Source organism: Rattus norvegicus, chromosome 7, assembly GCF_036323735.1.
Source record: "Rattus norvegicus strain BN/NHsdMcwi chromosome 7, GRCr8, whole genome shotgun sequence".
NCBI classification, from domain to species: Eukaryota; Metazoa; Chordata; class Mammalia; order Rodentia; family Muridae; genus Rattus; species Rattus norvegicus.
The window spans coordinates 101,810,043-101,831,537 of record NC_086025.1 but is presented as its reverse complement, the minus strand read 5'-3'; the positions used below and the strand labels follow the sequence as shown (position 1 = coordinate 101,831,537).

The 21,495-nt window shown below is 43.6% G+C and overlaps 1 protein-coding gene across 7 annotated transcripts in view; it reads left to right on the top strand.

Annotated features, from left to right (window-relative positions):
* The window catches only part of Zfat (zinc finger and AT hook domain containing), a 175,220-nt gene that overhangs the window by 119,598 nt on the left and 34,127 nt on the right, over positions 1–21,495 (top strand). The window contains exon 13 of one of the 7 annotated variants that reach the window (XM_039079527.2): positions 858–21,489. The exons of the other annotated variants lie outside the window; for them this stretch is intronic. Within the exon in view, the coding sequence (XP_038935455.1) occupies positions 858–937 (80 nt within the window). The 3' untranslated portion in view covers positions 938–21,489. Of the gene's footprint in view, positions 1–857; positions 21,490–21,495 lie in introns of those variants that run through there. 7 annotated transcript variants of the gene reach the window in all.

Below are 21,495 nucleotides of genomic sequence, written 5' to 3'. Positions count from 1 at the left end.
TTCACTCTCTTTCTCCAAGGCCTATTGCCATCTCCATACCAATTTGGCTTCTCTATAGTGGGCATTGTAATCATTATTGGATCTTGGAAATGTGTAGAGAGTGAATTTCTAGCCCTAGGGGGTGTTCTCAGTGAGCCAGAGCCAGTCATTCTCCTTGACTGAAACACGTTCCATGTGGTGGTGACTCCAAAGCTCTCAAGGCTCGAAGCCACTGCAGTTTCTGTTTGTTAACAGCCAACATGGGTATGGCCGTGTGTCCTACTGACAGTTCAACACTGACACATTATTAACTGAGTCTGTGTTTCACGTCCTTTCATTTTTATCTGATGTCCCTTTCTTGCTTTAGGATCTGAGGAGGAAACAACATTTTACTAAATATCTTATATTTTACAGCACTGTTTTAATTTGACAGTTTCTTAGACATTTTGGTTTTGATGACCTTAGAAGAGAATATTACTTTTACCCCCCCCCTCTCTCTCGTGTGTGTGTGTGTGTGTGTGTGTGTGTGTGTGTGTGTGTGTGTGAGTCTGTGTTTAAGTAGTTGCTGTAGATGTTATTTTTTAAAAACTCTACGGTTTCAAATAATATACTCTTTCACATAAATACTAAAATCTGCAAAACTCTATATTTCTACATTGACAAGCTTACACTTTATTATCATTTACATTATATTTAAGTTGTTAACTCTTCAACACAGTGCTGCCTTTGTTTTAAGTAACCGGCAACATTTAATGAAATTTCAAATATACCTTTGAAAATATAATTCTTAAAGTGTTAAATTTAGAAAATTAACTTGAAATGTATTAAGAGTTGTAAATGTAAAGTTTACCTATATCTTTTACCCCTTTCTCTTGCAGGTCTGGGCTTTGGTCAGAGACTATTTTCTGGCCTGGAGAATTTCCTTGAGCATACTCATGATGCTCATGTTCCTGACTGAGTTGGGTTTTCTGTTTATCTTTGATGATGCCTTCATTTGTACGCAGTATTCTGAAGGCAGAGGCAGGAGGAGCAAGCACCGTCAGGTGAAGGCTAGCCTGATTTATACACTGATCTACATGCTGATCTGTGTACAGACTGAGCCACAGATTGAATCTCTGGGGGGACATCATGACAAGATACTTTTTCTTTGCTCTCTGTCCGTCACTGGTTTGAACCAGTCTGTAATGGGTCTTTTTCTTCAGGCTGACTCATGTCTTTTCTGCCCTATTTTGTTTTTGTCTTATGAACACTGGGAATCAGGGTACCCTTTGTGTGTACCAGACTTGCAGGTGGTGAATCCTTGGTCTGTAGGTGGTGTCTTTCATCAGCTGGACGGTCCTCAGCCATTGTCTCCTGTACTATTCACCTCATTACTTTCTTGCATGTCCCTTTCCTAAGAAAGGCAGTAAGATCCCCTTACTCGTCAGATCTCTCACCTCCTTCTCTTTCTCTCTGTCTACTTCTATCTCTTTGTGTTTCAGTTATTTTTCTTGGCCTTTCTTCAAGCTCATTAGGTTTTACCTGCCATTCGGAAGATGATCAAATCAAGGGTTTTAATGGTTACAACTTCCTAGCATTTTCATTTGGTTCAATTGGCTTTATTTTTTGCCCAGTTTTTCCATCTGTCCCAGCAAGTTCTCTCTGTCTTCCCAGAGCCTTTCACACATACTTATTTTCACATTTCATTCTGGCAGCATCAACATATGGAATCTATATATCAATCTCACCCCCATTTTGAGGTTACATTGCCTTGCTTCTCTCTACATATATCAGAATATTTAATAGATCAAATACTATGTTTCAATAAATAATAAAGTCTGTGGTAAATGTTGTTTGATATCAGAATCGTAAGTGATTTCGATGTGGAGTATTGGGTAGAAGAGACAATGAAGCAATCCCAGCTGCTCTCAGGAGAGCTGGCTTAATGGTTGGTGTATGAGAACTTGACTTCATGAGTTCCTGACAACCTGGCTGGTAAGAACTTGCTCTGCCTTCCCTGTACAAGAGAGATGACTTATCTTGGAGAAGTGTCTTCCTTCCTGGAGCTTGGGTACATGTTAGGAAGAACATGCCCATGTCAGCAGTACCCATCCCAAAATGTGCAGGTGCTGAATCTCTGAAAAATCTCTGATTGGCATCAGTATATTTGTTTAAAGGAGTATGACTATGTTCCCTATGACCATATTGGAAGAAAATTCTTACATGTTTGCTCCTGGTTTCTCTTGACTTTGCTGCATGTTTATCTTATCTTGTCTGACATTGCTCTGTCCTCTTTTTCAATAATTGGTTTTATGATGAGTCTTCTGGGGCCTCCCAGTGAGTCTGTAAACTTGCATTCATTTCTTAGGGCCCTCCAACTCAGAGAGCAGTGATTCTAGTATGTAGTCCAGCTGGGTCCAGAGCAGTTCCTCTGTCTGCAGATATTCTGGGAACACAGTCAGGACTTTGCTTCCTGTAAGGTTAAGCTTCTGAACCCCAACACTCCTGGGCATTACCAAGCTGCTGGATCTCTAACCATGAAGCTGTCACCTTCCAGGTCTTCCCTGATGCCTTCCTAGAGTGACTGCCCATTTCATGTTCACGTTGGCCCTGTCCTATCCATGCCAGACCCAGAGGAACTCTCACCTGATGTCAGGAGAGAGGAGAGTGATTGAGGAAATAGCCAGCTGCAGACAGATGTGACAGATTGAAGGTTACCCACCGAGTACTCGGGCAGCATTTTTGTTACAGTTTTATCTACACAGACTTACTCACACTAGGACAGGGAAGACCCTGATTCGTGTCCTTTCACAAGCACCCGTGGGAGAAGCACCAGTGTGCAACTGGAAGAAAGCCCTGTGTCTTAGAGCAAGGCCTGTGCTCATGTGCGTCCATACTGCCTTGGAATCCAGCTCAGTCATGTACTGGGTGATCTTGGGCAAGTCCTGTTACCTGTTGCTTAGGAAGAGAAGCAGTATATGGGCTACCTCTGTACAGAACAACATTAGCAAGAAACTAAGTGACAAGGACTTGCCACACAATTCTCAGATGTTTGTATCTGTTTTTTCTCTGCCTTCTTCCTGGTCGCAGTAAACTTGCCTTGACTGTGCATATACTCTGTCCATCATGGTCCCATTACTCAACATTCTTAGTATCTGAGACAGGCTCCAACTGTTCTTAGAGTCATAGTCACATGTCCTCTTGGTTTGACAATTTCCTCAATGGTGGCTCTAACACATATACATGCCCTGGGCAGAGAGAACCGTTCATCAGGTGCATGGTCCATTTACAATGCTTGTGAACATCTAGGCGTGTGCTCCTCATCAGCCCCACCCCTTCCCACTGGACCTATTGTCCGTGCTTTCCAGTTCTGCTTCCTGGCAAAGACCAGGCTCTGTACTTCCCCAGCATTCTCTCCCCGTCGATGCTGTCCACCAGTGCTTTTCATCACACTGAGACATGTCACGAGGGCTCAGTTTAGCTCTATCCTCTATAGAGTTTCAAGGTCACCAAGAATCTCCTGGCCTCTAGAGAATAAGTGTTTTTTTAAAAAATGGTCTGTGAGTTGTGCAAGTCTGCAAAGAAAAATTCATTCTAAAGTCAGCAGTTTTGAAATATGTACCTTTTGGAAACTGTTCAGGGTGGCTGAATGCTGACCCATCTTTATTTAGCTTCCTCTGTTTCTGACACTGTGTGACCTTCTTGGCCATTGGCCCTTCCGTTTTTGTGGTCAGAAAGCCCTTAGATATAGCTGAGGTTAGGAATTGACCCTTCACCTTGACAACACACTGTCAAATTTATATTTGATGTGTTTGAATGCAGTTGAAAACTTGACAATCAATGCCACAAAGCCCAAGGAATCTATTGCTTTATTGCAGTTGAAAATTTGCATAGCCACAGCATTGTCACAAAACTGATGACAAGAAGACCTTAATCTCTAATCTCATTACCACTGATAAACTTCTAACTGTTCCCTGTGGAGTACCTCATACCACTGCTCAACAGTAAGAACTTTCAGGGGCAAAGTAAAGGCAACGAAGTCTTTTCTGGGTCTTTTGATGCAATGTACATGAGATGATCTGGGAACCAGACCCTTCTCTGTCAGGCAGTGTGCCAGATGCACAGGCTTCTGGGCTGAGCCCAGGCCCCTGTTTGCCAGGTTCATAGGCTTTTGCAGAGCCAAAAGTGCAAGAAAAATAATAGCTGTTGTATGGTGTATTAGGTGAAAGTTATGTCCTAGGTCTGTGGGAACTCAGAAGACCAGCACAACCATCATTCCAATTATAGTTTTTAATTCTTATTTCAGTCAAGTTAAGATTATAGTACCCTAATGCTTAAAACCCATATTTTTAGAAACCTGCAACAGAAAGATTCTCCATTGATTGATTACCACAAGTCAAAGGGAATTCAAGCAGCACTCAGAGAAGGAACATATAAAAGGGTTCAGTGTCCACAAATCCATCAGTGTACTGAGGTGTATTGTAGGTTTACATGTGGGGAAAATTGAGGTGTATGTGATTTGCATAGCTGAGAAATCCTGGTCGAGCTGTGGTACCTTGTCTCTGGATGTTCTGAATGTGCTCAGAGATTGCCTGAGAGGCCAGAGTGCCTGTCCAGAGAGGGCTGCTCTGCTCCGTGGTGTGACTTCATCCTTATGGAGAGACCCTCCTATTTGGCAAAGTGTTGGCCCTAGAAAGGTTTTCTTGCCTAGGAATCTAAGGCAAGAAAATAATTTCATAATAGTGGCTTACCTGTCATCATCCAAACTGAAAGAGACAGGAACAATGGCAGAAATGCTAGACTTTCATCCTGCATGTACAGTTACCTCGTAGGTCCAAGTTGTAGAGTTTTAACAAAAGCAGTTTTTAAGCGCCTGAATTTTCATAGTGAAATAAATTCTAAAGGCCTTTGCGATGTGAATACAGCAAGCTATAGTGAGCTATGTATGTAGAAGGCAAGGGGCATCTGAACACATGAGAATACATATGCAACATTGGACAAAGATAGTGTGCAGGATGAAATCAGCCAAGGAGATTCCTGTTTAAATAATTTACTCCTTATTTTCCTTCTAACCCTTGTAAGGAAGGGAGTAGAAGTAAAGAGATAATCTTGAGTAAATAGAATAGAAGACAAAAATTTGCAAGCAGTTCAAATTACAAGTGCCCGTGAGTGATCTCACTCAGTTGTCTGGTGTTGCTGTAGAAATTGTTTTATATGCACACTTTAATTTGCCCTGAAAACCCTTCAAGGCAAGTATTATATCTCCATTTTATGGATTGTAAGGTTAAGGCTCAGAATCCGATGAAGGGACATGAGTTACGAGTATGCGGCACAGGATGCTGACTGAGTTAGTAGCTGGAACACTTAACAGGTTCAGTGGAAACCACAGAATTCAGGGGCAGCAGGTGAGGACTATATGTGAAGTTTCTGTGGCAGTATCTGAGCTTGAAGGGCAGTAAGGTCTCTGATACTGCACTCTTTTCTCTGTTTCCTATGAGTGTGGAGATGTGTGTGGGAGGAAGAAAGGACATGTGTACTGGGTGGAGCCTGTGCTAAACCTTTCCTGTTCAGTTCTGTTGTACCTTAGAGTTTTAAACATCTCTGGAAAATATGGAAACTGGATAGGTTTAAATTAATGTCCTATCTATCTATGAGTATGCAGTATATTTTCTGGAAATATTGCATTTTTGACATCACAAGTGATTACAATATTAATAATAATAACAACAAGAAAATAAAATCAATAACCAGTTAACATTAAAGAATCTTCTAAGCTCTTGCACCAAAATGCAATTAGTGTTGATTGATTTACTGTTATTTATTGTGATGAGTTAATTGCCTCAAAGCAAGCTGGCTTTGAACTTGTGGTACCCCACATCTTTACAATATTTATTCTTTTAAATTGTTTAATTTCTCTCTGGCCTTATTTGAAAACTGAGCTAGCTTTGTGCTTATTATCTGGTATGAAGGTCTGACTCCTGCTCTTTGGATAGTGACCCTGGGAGTGGTTTTGTTCCTGCCACATTTGATCCACAGTGGAACTGAGTACCAGCTTTGGATGATGGGAATTCTTAAAAGAGACAAAAGCGTTAGCAAAACTTTTAACCCTTGACTCGGTAATCTTGTCTTTGAGACTCCCAGCACAACACAAAGCTTCTCCCATGCAAAATCTGCCTGTGTTGCAGGGAGTGAATAGAATTTTCATTGACACCCATATCCAGTAAGCCTCTGAGCTACTTAGATGTCTTTGTATATAGTTCTCTTATCTTTGGTACAAATATTTCTGAGAGTCAGGAACATGAGTCCAGGAAAGCTTCCACCCTTCCCTGTGCTTCTCTGTGAGTCACATGGCTTTCATATCCAGTTGCTTCTGTACTCCTGCTGTTCTTTTCTTGTTTGTTCCTCCAGAACTGCATACTTATCAGTATGTGCTTTGCCGAGTCAACCCTGTCGTTTGGCAGTACTTACCAAGGAGGCATGGATTCCACCCGAGACTGAAAATGCTGCCAGCTTCCAGCCCCTCCTCTCCACTCCTCTAGGTGACCCAGTACAGCCATGTCACCCTGTCCTTTGCCCCACGCTCAGCTTACACCTGCTCCTCACTTTTTCTCTGCTTTACTTCCAGGTGGCCACGGTGGTCTCATCTCTTCCAGGTCTCAAGCATCGTTCTTGGTTTTTCTAGGTTTATTTCTGGCAAATGCTATGTGTTTTGTTTTGATGCAGGAAGTAACTTCTGTGAGGCTTTGGTTTTACTTTTTGTTCTATTTCTGATGCTTGGGCAGCACTTTCTAAGTTGTGCACAAGCACACAGTCTGTAGATCTTTTATATTTTTTTACACAGGGACTCACTTAGCCCTGGTTGGCCTCAAATTTGATATGTAGATGAGGGTGATCTTGAACTCCTACTCCTCCTGCGTCCATCATCCGAGTACTGGGATTATAGGTGCTGGGCACCATGTCTAGTTTATGTGGTGCTAGGAATGGAACCCAGGGTTCTTTGCATGATAAGCAAGCACTCTGCCAGATGAGCTACATTCCTGACTCTAGTCTGTCAGTCTGTATGGTGGTATAACTTCTAGGTTGAAGAAGGCATTCTAAGCTGCCTCAAGAGCTCAGTACCACAAAGGTTCAGAATACCTCAGACCTTCTATTATGGTTCATTCTCATATGGAGCCTCGAGACCTAAGTCCTTCCTTCTCAAAGTAGTGAGAACATTGAGATTAAATGGGATGAAGCAAGTGGGAGTGCTTGGGAAGTGAGATGTCGTGTCATTACCTTGCTCCTAGCTTCAGTGAGTCAGGCCCTGGTTAGTGCCAAGCCTCAGAGCAGTTGCGCAGCCAGTGGACAAGGGCTTGTCTTTCTTTCAGCAAAGAGGAAGGTAAATATATGTAAGTGTATTGTTTTCTTTTGTTGGCCCCTGTATACCTTGTTTTACCGTTGTTAAGGAATATCAACCCCAAGGTTCCTGTGGAAGGCACATGGCTGACCCATTCTGGTGTATCCTTAGGAAATGCAGGGAAACAGGGTTAATATGGGTCTTCATGTTGTGGCAGTGTTAATCCTGTGTGGTCCGCAGTTTCCAGTCAGCAGGAGCACACTGGTGGTTCATAGGCATTCCAGACAGGGTCTACACAAAGCCACATCACCACAGTGGGGCTAGGGAGAAAAGGGAAAGAAATGGCTGATTGTGCCACCACCAGTTTTCTAGATGTTAGAAGTGCCATTGTCAAATGACAAGACCATGTTGATTCTGTAATTTGAAACCCAGAGTCATCTGTAAAATGAAAAGTTCAGTGTAGTGGGAAAGTTGCACATGTTGCCCAGCTGATGCAGCAGCAGGAGCGATTGTAGCTGAAGTCACACTTACTTGCAGTGGCCCTGACTGATCTGTGCATCAGCTCCCCAGGAGGATGGTACCTGACCTTTGGAGTCTGACTCAAAGCCTGGTTTCATTTGGGAACCCTCTGCACCAGCCCCCACCTCCCAGGTCTCATCTGCAGAATGTGTTTTATTTTTTCACCATAGATGACAATCAGGCAGGACAGGTTTAGTGGCCACTCTACTACTCTCTTCTCCTCTCTTATCATCAGCAGATGGGAGTCCCCTTCATCTTCTCCTCTTCTGTCACTGCAAACAGAAGTAGTAAGGTACTCAAGCGGCAAGCGCAGATGTTCAGATGAAAGGAATACCGTGTGTTCTGTTGTTTTAGATGAGGCCTTTTGCATCCAGGGTGCCTCTGAGCCACTGGTGAGAGTTAGTTGATAAAGTGTCTATATAGCTTCTTTGTTTATATCACCACTACTCCAGTCAACAAAATGAGCAAACTTGCCTAAGGTTGCCCAGCTGTTAAAAGGCAGAACCCAGATTGAGTCCAGGGATCTGTGACACCAGAAACTGCTGACAGTCAAAGGTGGTGAGAAGTAGCCAAGGTTACAAACCTCTTCTGAACAAATTGTTGGGAACACATTCTAGCAGCATCAGCCCTGGACCATGTTCAAAAAATGCAATCCAGGGACACCTCAACCTGAAAGGGCTGTCAGCTTACACCCTCTTTCCTAGGATCTGATTGGATGGAATTATCTCATATGCCTAAATAGTAACTGACTTAGGTCTGGGAGAGAGATGAACGCTGAGTTCAAAGTTCTCAGGCATGCGGGAGCTGCCTCTTCTAACCTAGCTGCATCTTTGCAGGCCACCTTAATGCAAGCTTGCATTTTAGGAGATTGATGGCTACTTCCGACATTAATGAATCAGACTACATTCTTCTCCAAGTGCTGGTGTAAATCTTTTGGGTGTTTCATTTGAATCCGAAGCCCTGGGGAGTGCTTGCATAATCCAAGGCTGCTGGAGCATGAGGGAGCTTGAGGGTGGTTGGGTCAGATCCGTAGTTAGTGGCCACTCCAGGCCTGTGCCCCTGCTGAAGGCCCCCCTTTGTACCCCATGGTCTGGTGCTGATGAAGCACATGTACAATAGCAAGGCAATTTTGTGGCACAAATTAAAGAAAAGACATTTAGAAGTTTCCTTTCATGGCCAAGTAGAGACCTTGTTATTAGTAATAGAGGCGACCACTCATGCTCTCTGTATTCTGTGGGTTCTCCATCAAACCTTGCCCAGGGGGATCGTGTCACTGAGTTCCCCATTAGTCAGCCAGTTCTTTTCTCTATTCTTCCCTTCACTTACTGTGAAATTAAGTATATATACAGAATATCAACTATTATATGAACTATGTAATAAAGATTGTCAATTAACAGTCATGCTGTCACTGTCCAGAACCGGATCATTTCCTTATTAGATTAGATTACCTGAAGGAGGGGGGGCACTTCCTAGGCTTTTGCTTCCTCTATTCCAAGATTACTGCCTGCTTTTTATTTTCACTCTGTAGTTTTACCATTTACACTTGTGTGTCCAGAGAAATTAACCTAGTATGTAACATCTTAATTATACATATAATGGCTATGCCTTATTTATTTTTTAAGATTTTCATATATTGTATACTGAGTCTGATTCCTCCCTACTCTCTCCCTCCAGTTATTTTTCTCCATTACCTTAGATGCTTTCAGTTCGGTCCTCATGTTGCACGTATGTCTAGGACACTTGAAATGGTTGTGTTGAGCTTTGCTTCTGCAACATACAGATGAGACAGAACAGGGGTTTTTCTTGCCCCTGTTCTAATCCACTCATTCTTTGCAGTAGCCAAGTCTACTGGCTGCCGAGTCCAGCCTGACCACTAGGGAAGCATAGATGATTATGCCCTGATGTGGAATCCAGAGAGGAACTGCAGGCCATGGGGGTGGGTTGACATGCTGGTCAGTTTTCCAGTGAGAAGGAACTGGTTCTTCTGAGAGAAGTTGGGGAGTTCTTACAATGCACGTGGGTGTATGTCATATGGGAAGACCATGAGCATGTGTGTTGCATGTGTCTACTATCAAGCACAAGGCAGCACATGTACTGTAAGTAACTTATGGATGAAAAGATGTTGTTAGAATCATCAGTTTTGGTTCAAATCTGTGATGTGTGACTCACAGCATAATTGAAGGCCTTCACACCAGCAGGAATTGTCTTCAGTAGGGATGGGAAATGTTTTCAGAGGATGTGGTTCTGTGAATCATGCTTTGTGGATATGATGTGATGCTTTGCCAGGAATCAGTGTGTCAGCACTGAACTCATTTTGAACTTCTTTATTCACATGGCTGTAGCTGACTGTCACTAAGGTATGGCATATATCACTAAGATATCACATCCTTTTTTTCCTTGTCATATGGTATTAGAATTGATTGATTGATTGATTGATTAACGATACTATGGAGGAAAAAGGCAACAGTGTGGCCTTAGGAACTCCAGCAGAAAGAAGTGAGGTCAGAAGGGCAGAGATTCCTACAAAGAGGAGCATGAGGCACCCTCAAAGGGACAGTTATATCTGCCCATCTCCTTGAAGTTGCCCTAAAGTTTTAGACAGTAGAGCAGGATGAAATGGGCTTTCTTTAGAGAAAAAGGAACAGCCAGAGGATGTGAGTAGAGCTGTAGGGTGATTCAGTGTGGAGCGAGCTATTAAGCATTGTCTTATATCTCATATACACCTAACAGTCACAGAAGATTTCTTAAGCTCATGTGGGGCTTCGTACATGCCTTTCCCACCAAGTGCAGTAACTGCCTTATCACAGAGACTCTGAGAAGATCATCTGGACTATGCCTGTCTTATTCCCTGCAAACTTCAGCCGTCAGGAGGAAGTGGGGGAATTGTAAAGTGAAAGGTGGGTAAGAAGCAGTCAGGAGTGTGGTCCAGGAAATGGTACATGAAGATTAGGGCAGAGTGACAATAAGAAAGGATGTGCTATGACTGCATCTGGCCATTGTGGATGACTGTGGAGAGCAGTGAGGCCTGAGCCATGGACAGACATGGAGCAGACAAGCCTAAGGGGAAGGTGCTGTTCCTTGCACTGTGCAGTGGGGAACAAGACCAAGGCATACATGGTCTACTTTCATGTATGAAAAGATTGCTCACAGAAGTTCAGTGCAGAAGAAGGACTCTGGACAATAGGGTAGGCTGCACTATCAGTCCAGGTGAGGGTGGGACTCAGTCAGGCTCTCTCTCACCTGGCCCTCACTGCCTGCCTAAACTCTCCTTCCCCTCTGAATGCTCTGAAGCATTTACTTAACATAATGTTTACATATTTCTGATTACTTAAAAATGCATTCAGTTGTAGGAAACACGGCTTATGAAGAAAAGACTTGAAGTGACTATAACCCCAGACAGTGAAAGTCACAAAATAGAGTCATTGCATTGTTAACCTTATTAACCTTTGGGTATACTGTCTCCCTTTTTGCTCCTGTACCTACAAAAATCCTGGGGGACTGACTTATCACCAGAGTGCAGATGTAGCCAGGAGGGAATGCTCCTGTGTCACTAGTACAGCCAGCATTGTCTCTGCTTTCCTTGGGTACTGTCCTAGGTGCTGTCAAGTCAGTACACTCTAGCCAAAGGGGACTCTGCTCTTTAGAGTACATGTTCTCAAGGGAGAGTCAGACATAAGCAGAATGAATACAATGCTAATTGTGTGTCATAGTACAAGACAGTGAAAGTCACAAAATAGAGTCATTGCATTGTTGCAAAATATAAGAGGGTGATCTCTGAGCTCATGATGCAAGACTCTGAAGAAGTGTGTGTAGAGACCCTCCTAGGGTCCAAGGAGGACATCTGAGTTGCTGTGATATTTACTTGCTATCACACAGGATGGAAGTCTTGTGGTAGTGGTGCATACCTTTAATGCCAGCACTTGGAAAGCTGAGGCAAGTGGATCTCTGAGTTTGAGGCCAGCCTAGTCTACAAATAGAGATCCAGGACAGTCAGAGAAATGCAGTTTCAACAAACAAACAAACAAGCAAACAAAAAACAAAACAAAACAAAAACCAGAAAAACCCCAACAACAACAGAACAAGAAGGAGGAAGAGCATAGAGCCATGGATTCTGGCAGTGGTGATGTGGATACTTGAACATTTAGCGTTACTGTCAGAGAAATGGTCTCCCTGACCCCTTATAATAACTGTTCTGATAGTACTTTCTAACTTTCATACTCCAAGGAGGGAACTAACACATCAGGGGGTGGGGGAAAATGTTTAATGGCTCATAGGTGACGATGGCAACCTTTTACCCGACCCATTGCACTAAGAAGACCTAGGGACACAGAAGGTCAGGTATGCCCCAGTCCTGCCATCAGATCTTGTGTGCCATTAGTGCTCACTTAGTGCTGGCCAGGGTCCTGCTGAATGTTTAGCAAAGAGTTTAGGATTCTTGATCAGGATGTACCATCCCCATTCTAGTTTCCTCCCTATTGAGAAATCGTCTGTGGCCAATTTGTTTCCTCTTCTGTGCCTACTGCTGCCTTCTCTGCTCCCATCACAGTCTCTGCTCCCATCACTGTCTCTGCAGTGCTTCTGTCTTGACAGTTTTGGGCTTGACACTTCTGATTGGATATAGGGAACTGAAGAAACCAGTAGGACTTTATGGATTGTTCTGTTCCAAATCTTTCTAGGACAGGTAAAAATGTCGTTATCTTCTTGACATTTCAGGTTTTTCTGATGTAGCAAAGATGTGGTTCTGTTCTATTTGTGCAAAAGCTGTGAAAACCGTTTTCCTGTTGCTGCTGTTAATTTTCCATTCATTTTCTGACATTTTCTTCTATAGCTTGTTGACATTGAAAATAACAATGGTGGTGACAGCTAACATATGAACTAACACTTATCATGTGTCATGTGCTGTATTTATAGCGTCTTACTCCATCCTTACAGGATCTGATCTTATGTACATTTGACAGATGAGAAAAGTGAGGCACAAAAAAGGTCAAGAGGCTTTCCCAGGCACTTGTGATCAGATGGTACTTGTGTCTTCATTAGCTTAAGAGATTTTCATAGGCATCACACAATATGTGTGTGTGTGTGTGTGTGTGTGTGTGTGTGTGTGTGGTGTGTGTGTGTGCGCGTGTGTGTGTTATTATGTATTGTGTTGTTTTAGAGACAGTCTTGCTATGTAGCCTAGGTTTGCCTCAAGTTCTTGATCTTCCTGCCTCAGCTTCTTGTTTGCTGCTATTGAAACTATATACCATCATGCCTGGCTTCAGATGTCTTTCATTCTTAGTGTCTTTTAAACTGCTGTATTAATCTAACCCAATTCTTTTTTCTTGCCCATGGGTAGTTTTGGTTGTGTAGGGCAATATCTACTCTTAATTCCTTTAGTTGAATTCATTGCTGGACTTGAACTTGGTCAAAGGCTTTGGAGTCAGCTCATTGTGTATCTATATTGGCACTTGCTCTTCCAGATGTTTCTCCTTGTGGGACTTTAGGCAGATCATATAACTATCTTTAAATTCAACTAGCTGTCTGAATGAGAAAGAAAGAGAGGAAAGAAGGAAGGAACAAAGAGAGGGAGGGAGAGAGGAAGGAAGGGAAAGAGGGACCCAGGGAGGGAGGGAGGGAGGGAAAACATTTGTAGCCTTGCAAGATTGTTGTGAGGCTGAGCAAAGATGTGCAAAGTGTCCCCTTCCATGTCTTATGCACATATGTTTGTGCATGCGTAGTGCTGATGATAGTCATGCTCTGCAAGTGCAGATCTGCAAGTGTGTGCAAGGGTCATGCTGCTGCAGTAGTAGGGAATGCATCCTGAGGTCACCAGAGTGCCACTGCATTGATGTATCTTAGTCTGGAATCTGTGGGACAGGGTAGCTCAGACACTGAGAAGAGAACCAGATATGGGAGAAAGAGCTATTGATCTGTGGACTTGGTGATTACCTAATGAACGTAGCCCTGCTGTAATCTTACCTCTAGTTCCCAACACACTAATAAGCAAGTAATAACTTATGTATGAACATTTATAAGAGTTTATTAGAAAGGTTATATATCTTACAGTGGTTCATGGTCTTGGGACTGATATGTTACTATTCTTTCACCTCAAACTCTGGACTCATTTCTTTGTTCTTTTCTCATCTCCTTGTCTCCTTTGTTCTTTATAACTGTTCTCTTGCCTTTGCCATCTGTGTGGTAAGTAGAGACTATGTAGTGACTGGCTGTAGATAAATCTAAGCTCTGAGGCTCCCTTCTGGGCCCTGTGGAGAGGTCCTGCAGTTCATGTTCTCTTGGTCAGTACACAGTGTTTGTATATACCTGAAGCCTGTAAGAACTGGGCCCTCATCTCTGGCACCAGTACTAACTGTATTTTCATTAACCTAAAGAATATGATTCTAGACCAAAGATGAATGAATGCTTACCCGAGCTCCTATGTGACAAGGTTGAACTTAGTTGATGGTTAAATATACTGACAATAATGGGACATTTGAAAACAACATCTTCTGTCAGATCATCCACAGTCAGAAGTCTGTCAAGTGTTCTCCGGCTGCTGGTCCCCTTGCTAACTCACTTAAAATGCAGCGCTATGAAAGTATTTAGAATGGCTTACGGTGTACCTCTTCAGTTCCACCCCCAGCACCATGAAAAGCAGCAAACCTCAAACTCTTTTTCTACTGTTTACAGGAGCATGTCATAGGCAAGAGTCACAGTCAGTGTGTACACAGATGTTGTGATATGGTTGCGGTGATGTGGGGGAAATACTTTGGAGACTTTGTTGATGGTGCAAGGACCCTGGTGCATGGTGAGGGGCAAATCTCACTCAATGTGCCTCAGGCTGCAGGCAGGCGTCTCTCAGAATGGACAGCTATAGGAAGAGGAGGCCTTCTCTGGGGTGAAAAGGAAAGGAATGTTCTCTTCGTGGAGAGTTAAAGTTAGCAAATGTAGGCAAAGTTCACCGTCTGCCTCTGAGGAGCTTGCCTTCACAATCCTCACAGACACCAGCATCTGCTGTGCTCAAGTCCTTTTCATAAGATGCTCAGGATACGCATGTGACCTAGGTACATCACAAATACTTGGTCTCCACAGTAAATTGCCATATGTAAAGCAATATGTTATAGTTTAAACAGTTGTTATAGAGACCTGCCCATAATAGAAGATTTTACAAAACAAACTTTGGTTCCTTGGTTGAATCCATAGAAATGGAATTTATAGATATAAAGGACTGACAGTATTACACATCTGATTAACGACAAATGTCACAAGGCCTGTTGCATTTTGTACTTCTGAAATTATAATCCCATTTTGTTTTTGTGATCTCTTTAGAGCCTTGGTAGGTGAGCAGGGCTTACTCTTGCATTTAATAGGGGAGCAGAAATGATAGGGAGGAGGGAAAAGCCAGACAGGATGTGGAAGTGTAGGTTTGTAAGCCCAGAATTGAGGAGGTGGAGATGTGTGTATCCTTCCTCTCCAGCCAGCAAATTCGGCGACATCCTAGGTAGTAAGAGCCAAAACAAGATGGTTGCCCCTGACGACAACAGGTGAAGTTGGCTTCTGACCTCCACCCGTATACCAAATGAACCCACATCAAATTAATATGCACACAACCGAGAAAGAGCACTCACTCCATCTCCCAAAGCAACTGGACTTGTTATGGCTAACTAGTGATGGATCTGATATCTGAGCTCATCTCTCGTCTCTAGTTCACTTATGGGTTTACTCCATCTATCTGTCCACCCTTTTTTGCTTGATGTAACAATAATAATGTCACTATTCAGGGCCTACTAAAGTGTGGAGGTGTTTGTGGTTTAATAATGCTGCTTCTAATAACATATCTTGCACCAACTAGTCTGCTTGGTACAGGCTAGTATTACCTTGTCTTTTCCCACATTTACTAGGATGCAAATCCAAGGAGTGCTTAATTTTCTGTGTTAATTTCTTAGGCCTGTCTCTTTCAAGGTGTCAGACTTAGGCCATAGGTTTCAGGCACTAGAGTCATCTGCTACTGTCACCCTCTGCATAGGGAGGTCCTTCTCAAAGGTGCAGGTTCAGCTCTTGGTCTCTGAGCCTTTTGGACACACCCACAAAAGGAAGGCAGCACTTGTTTGCTTGGATTAAGCTCTTCCTGATATGAATCCGTGAACTTAGAGAATCATGCCTTCCAAATTTTACATTTTTTCAATTACATTATAGATCATGAATAGATGATATCTTCTGAGCATCGGCCCATGACCCAGAACTCATTCCTGACCCCTGTCCCCTTAGCAACTTGCTGAATTCCATCTTTGTTTTTACCTTATTAGTGAATTTCCTCAGTGAGCTCACCACAGGTGAACTTTCCTTGTCAGGACTGTGAACAGTGCTAAGGCCTTTTCTGATTGGGCTTCTCAATCTACTTGACTCTACTATCTCTCCCACCCTAAGGACAACAGCCTTGGACTCCACAACTCCAGAAGCTTCTAATTCTACTGACTGAGCTCCCTTTCTGCTGCCCCTTTTCCTGTTCATTATTCTGGGCCACTTCTGTAATGCATAGCTGCCAGTTCTCTTGCCACAGGCACATTTAATCATAGAGCATCTGTGGGGCTCTATGTCCAGATATGTGTCTATACCACAGTTTTTGGCATGTTTTATATTTATGGCTCTGCCTCTTCTCTGGACCAGGGATCTAGACTTCCTGGTTTTACTCCTGTAAGACTAGTATCATCTTTTCTGTTATCTGAACTAGACACACTGATGACCCCTTTACTCACGCCTCTAATCTCTGTCTTCCTGAACATCATCTCAGCCATTGGGTCGTCTGAATTCCTGTCTCCTTCTCTCTGACCAGTGGCTTCTGTGCAGGGTATTTGTTCCCCACTCTAGGCTGGCCCTCAGTGCCTCTGGCCTACAGCACTGCAGCAAAGGAAGATTGGTTCCTGCTTCACTCTAGTTCCCCCTTCCCCTCTCTCTCCCCCTTCTCTCTAAAGATTTATTTGTTTATTTTTATGTGAGTACACCATCGCTCTCTTCAGACACACCAGAAGAGGCATTGAATCCCATTACAGATGGTTGTGAGCCATCGTGTGGTTGCTGGGAATTGAACTCAGGACCCCTGGAAGAGCAGTCAGGGCTCTTAGCCACTGAGCCATCTCTCCAGCCCCTTCACTCTAGTTTCTTTTAGTCCATCCTTTATTTAGTCTCCAGAGCAATAATTTGAAATTTGAGCAAAAACTCTAACAATTCCAATAGTTAAAAGCCACATCATGTACTAGTACTTTCTTCTCTAAATAAGCAAATTTTCTGAAGTTATTATGTTTGGCATGCTAGTATTTACACAGACATCAAGAAAAGACACTGAGCTTGTTTACTGTTTACATGGGCTCATTCTCCTGCCTGATACCTAGAGCCTAATGTTATTATTCCCAGAGATCATTCATTAATAGTTGGTGTGTGTGTGTGTGGTGTGTGTGTGGTGTATGTGTGTGTGTGTGTGTGTGTGTGTGTGTGCACGCGCACGCATATATGCATGTACCATAGTAGACCAGCAGTATCCTTAGTCTTTCCCAGTCCACCATGGCTATTAGTTGATGCTTAACTCTGGCTCTGGGCTGACTCATATCTGGTTTATATAAGAATACCAGACTGAATCCCTCCCAGAAGAGCTGTGAGGAAGACCAATGCTCTCAAAATTGTGACTACTGAAAAACAAAACCATTTCTGAGTGATGAACTCTTCCTGGGTCTGAAGCAGCGAAGACTAAGAGACCATGAGGCTTTGTGCAACTCCTTTCATTACTTTGTGCCCCAGTTGCCTTATTAGTAATATGGGACCTCTAATTGCATCCATATCAAATCGTGAGACATAGAGAAATGAATCCATGAAAAGCACAGCTACCTGGCTGGCATATGGTAGCTCAAACTGTTGGGTGAAACAGCTTAATTGTGATGGTAGATCTCAGAAAGCTGATTAAACAACTTCAGTGTGGTGAACAGAAGCTATGACTGGTGGGTTCCTGTCTTTTGTGGGATTTCTTTTCTTTTGAACCACAGTGAGAACTTTAGACCTTGTTCCAAGTGAACTATGTGGATGCCTCAAGTTTATGTTTCTCCCTAACTCTTGGCTAGATTCTGGTCTGAAGCTCAGAATAAATAACGTCTCTTTGGCGGTCCAGTGTCATTTGCTATTTGCGAGTATCTGGCTTAGGAACCAAGTTTTATGATTTAGTTTGCCTATGTAGCATTTAATCTTTGGAAGCTCATATGCATTCAGAGAATCACAAGCCTGCCTCATTTATCATAGACTCCCCAGGTCAGGGAAGAGTGTCTAACTCACAGTAGGAAGTCAATAAATAGATGCTTCAGATATGAAATCTTAAGCCCTGAAGCACTGGGGTTGAAGCCAGACCTCTTGCAAAGCAGGGCCTTAGCAGTGGTTTGTGTCCCTTCTTGGTACCACAACTCCTGGAGAGTTGCCAGATTGGCAGTACCGTGCCTTCTCAACCTAGATTTGGATTTGTAGAAAGGTCCAAATGTAGTTCAGTGAATGTAGTTTAGAACAGAATACCCTAGCAAGGGATTTCATGAAATGATAGAAAGGGTTAAGGAGCAGAATCAAGCCCAGGGAAGGCAATTGTTATCTTTCTAGCCCCAGAACTGCTCACCTGGGAGCCTTCTGCTCAGCTTAGTGCTGAGCTCACTGTATCACAGCAACCTGATGCCCTAGTCTGTCTGCGATGGTGTGGCAGAGCCCTCCCACAAGCCTTCCAATGTCAACAATTGGGGTTTTGATAAAACTCTGTAGCTTCGGAATTGCTCTGTCATTTGGCCTTCCATGTGCAGACACCCCTCCACCCCCAGCCCCCACCAATACCTGCTTGCAATTTTTTCTTATTAGAAATTCTTCCAAGGACTCTGCATGGAAACTAAAAGGCATTGAAGTTCTACTGTGGCAATTTATCTGCTTTGCCACATGAAGGATAGACTTGGCTCCTCGATCTGGATTTGGCTTGTAGGACCATTTCCTACTTTGATTGGCCTCTCTCTTTTGCACCTGTTGCCCACTTACTGCCCCGCCCCCCCCAATGTAGGCAGGATAGCATTCTCAGTTTCTTTTCTTGATGTCTGTGTAAGTGTTAGCATTCCAAAAATAATAAACTCATAATGCTTGTTTATTTAGAAAGGAAAGCACTAGAACATAGGGTGGCTTTTTTTTTTTAACTTTGTAATAGTCTGTTCTTGAACCGTTTGCTCCCTATGCAGTTGATAGATGAGAAGCCCCTACAAGTGTTGCCTTTGTTTCGGGTCCTTGTGGTCCTGATGTAGGGTATTCTCTGGGAAGTTTTGAAGCTCCTGTTTGTCTCTCATTTGAGAATGGCCTTCCTGGGGTGTGACAGCTTTCTTGTAGGAGGATTTGGGCTTGAGACGTTTGTTCAGTAGCAGGGTGCTCGCCTCACAGTGAGAGGCCCAAGGTTGCAGGCTCTGGTACCCAAACCAATACAGTTGGAATAGCCTCTGTCTCTGGACTGCAGTGGCAGGCAGAGAGGGGCAGGGACAGATTCTAGGGGCCAGGTAACAGAAGTGGTTAAGCTGTAAAAGTGGTGACTGTGGTGAGTGTCAGCTTTTTGTGTCTGAATGGTCAGCAGATTATGTAGGAAGATATGAATGTGAAATTGCTTTGAGTTATGCCTGTAGCATGTCCCTGTGGTGAAAACTTGAAGGAAGTTAGATATTCCTACCTGGGGAAGTTAGATATTCCTACCTGGGGAAAGAGAGAGGAAGGATCACACTGAACATTTACAGCCAGCCATCAACGGTGTAAAAATGATCATGGAAACCAGAGCAGAAAGACAGAACAGGCCCCAAGGCAGTGCCTTAGAGAGAGTCAGCCCTAAATATCAGGACTGAAATGCTGATCCTGTCAGGTAATTCAGAGGCCATCAGCAGAAGCTGGCAATAGCAGTGCTGCTGTGTCCTCTTGTCCTGGGAGTGACACTAACTGACGGCTGTGGGACATAGGATCTGACAAGCCAGTGCTGGCCAAACCACTTGGAACTCTTCTCCCAGGAGACTGTAGAGCCCTAAGTAGGAAGGAGAAGAGTAGAAAGCATGGACAGGAACGGTTTTGAAGGAATGGTCAGGTATGCAGTATGGAGAAAGAAGACTTAGGCAAAGAGCCTCCTTTGTGTTTACCCATCCATCCTTCTTCTCTGCCTTCATTTGCCTGAGAGGAAGAAGCCATTGTTAGAGGTTGTGGAAGCTTCAGGTCAGCCTAAGCCCCCTGGTTGGTGCTCCCCACATTCAGTTAGTGTGCCTCTGCATAATTATGGTGAAAGGATGAGTTTGTCAGTCACAGAGTCAAGGTTGTCTTACTAGACACAGTGATGTGTCAGCTTCTGTGTGTGCAAGAGAGTTGGAAACTTGCTAACGGAAACCATAGGGAGCATCTTAGCTGCTGGTGTGCCTTCTACCCTTTCATCCAGAGCATAGACCAAGAATGTAGTTATTATCCTCAGGTTTCCTGATGAGGAAATGGCTCCAAGATGTTTTGTTCCTTGTCTGAGGTTCCACTGAAGATGAGTTCCAGCTGTGAGGTTAAGCATGCTTCCTCTGAGCACCTCCCTGCACCATTCAGAGTACCACTGAGGCCATCTTACTGACCCATGTGCTGCTTCTGTTACTGCTGCACCAGAAATCTGGTGCTGCTAGATGGGCCCAAATGCCAAACAGGGATTCCTGTCACTGTCTGAGCTACATAGCACCATGACACAGAAGGGCACTTTGGTATGAGAAAGAGCCTGGCATGTGGCTAGGTACATAGATCCAGGTACATAGCTATTCCAAGGCTGCTGCTGGTGTTTTTCTAAGGGACCTGTGGGCACCCCTTCCCTACTTCTCATTGAGTCCTCAGATGTGATGTGCAGGAGGCCAGACAAGGCTGTGGACCCATTTGTAACCCATTCTGTCAGTGCCACCTCCAGCCCAGGTCAGGCTACAAGTGGCTTTTGCCAAATATAGGTCCCCACATCCTAGTACTGCATGTGGATGATGATAGGGAAATGTCACCAAGGAAGTTGTTTAGATGAAGAAACAAGAGTACAAAGGACTCGGCTGTAACAGGAACCACTTTTAATGACACCAGCTTAGAATAGTGATTGATTCATGGACTGGTTTTTGTTTAACATCTTCAGTGACAGTGGAGGAGAAAAAGAGGGATCATGAAGTAAGGACAACAAACTTGTTTAGCTGACACCCTGAGTCCTTGCCCTGGCCACTTGGTGTAGCACAGAGGCAGGATATGTTGGTTAGTTTTTATGTCAACTTGACACAAACTAGAGTCATTTGGGAAGAGGGAATCTCAACTGAGAAAATGTCCCCACCAGATCTGGCCTGTGGACAAGCCTGTTGAGCATGTTATTGACTCATAACCAATATGGGTGAACTCATCTCACAGAGGGCAGTGTCACCCCTGAGTAGGTGATCCTGAATTGTTTTTAAAAAGCAGGCTGAGCAAGCCATAAGTTCTTTTCTCCTTGAGTTGCTTTTGGTCAAGGTCTTTTATCACAATAGGAACTTTAACTAGGACAAGCAATTCCTCAGTGGCAGGGTCTACTGGGTCTGCTAATTGAAAGCATTCTGGTGGCAGATCTTCACTAGGAGGCACACTGGGGAAGTGACATGCTTGTTTGCAGAGGCTCACCTTTGCTGTTCCTTGTCCTCCTCCAG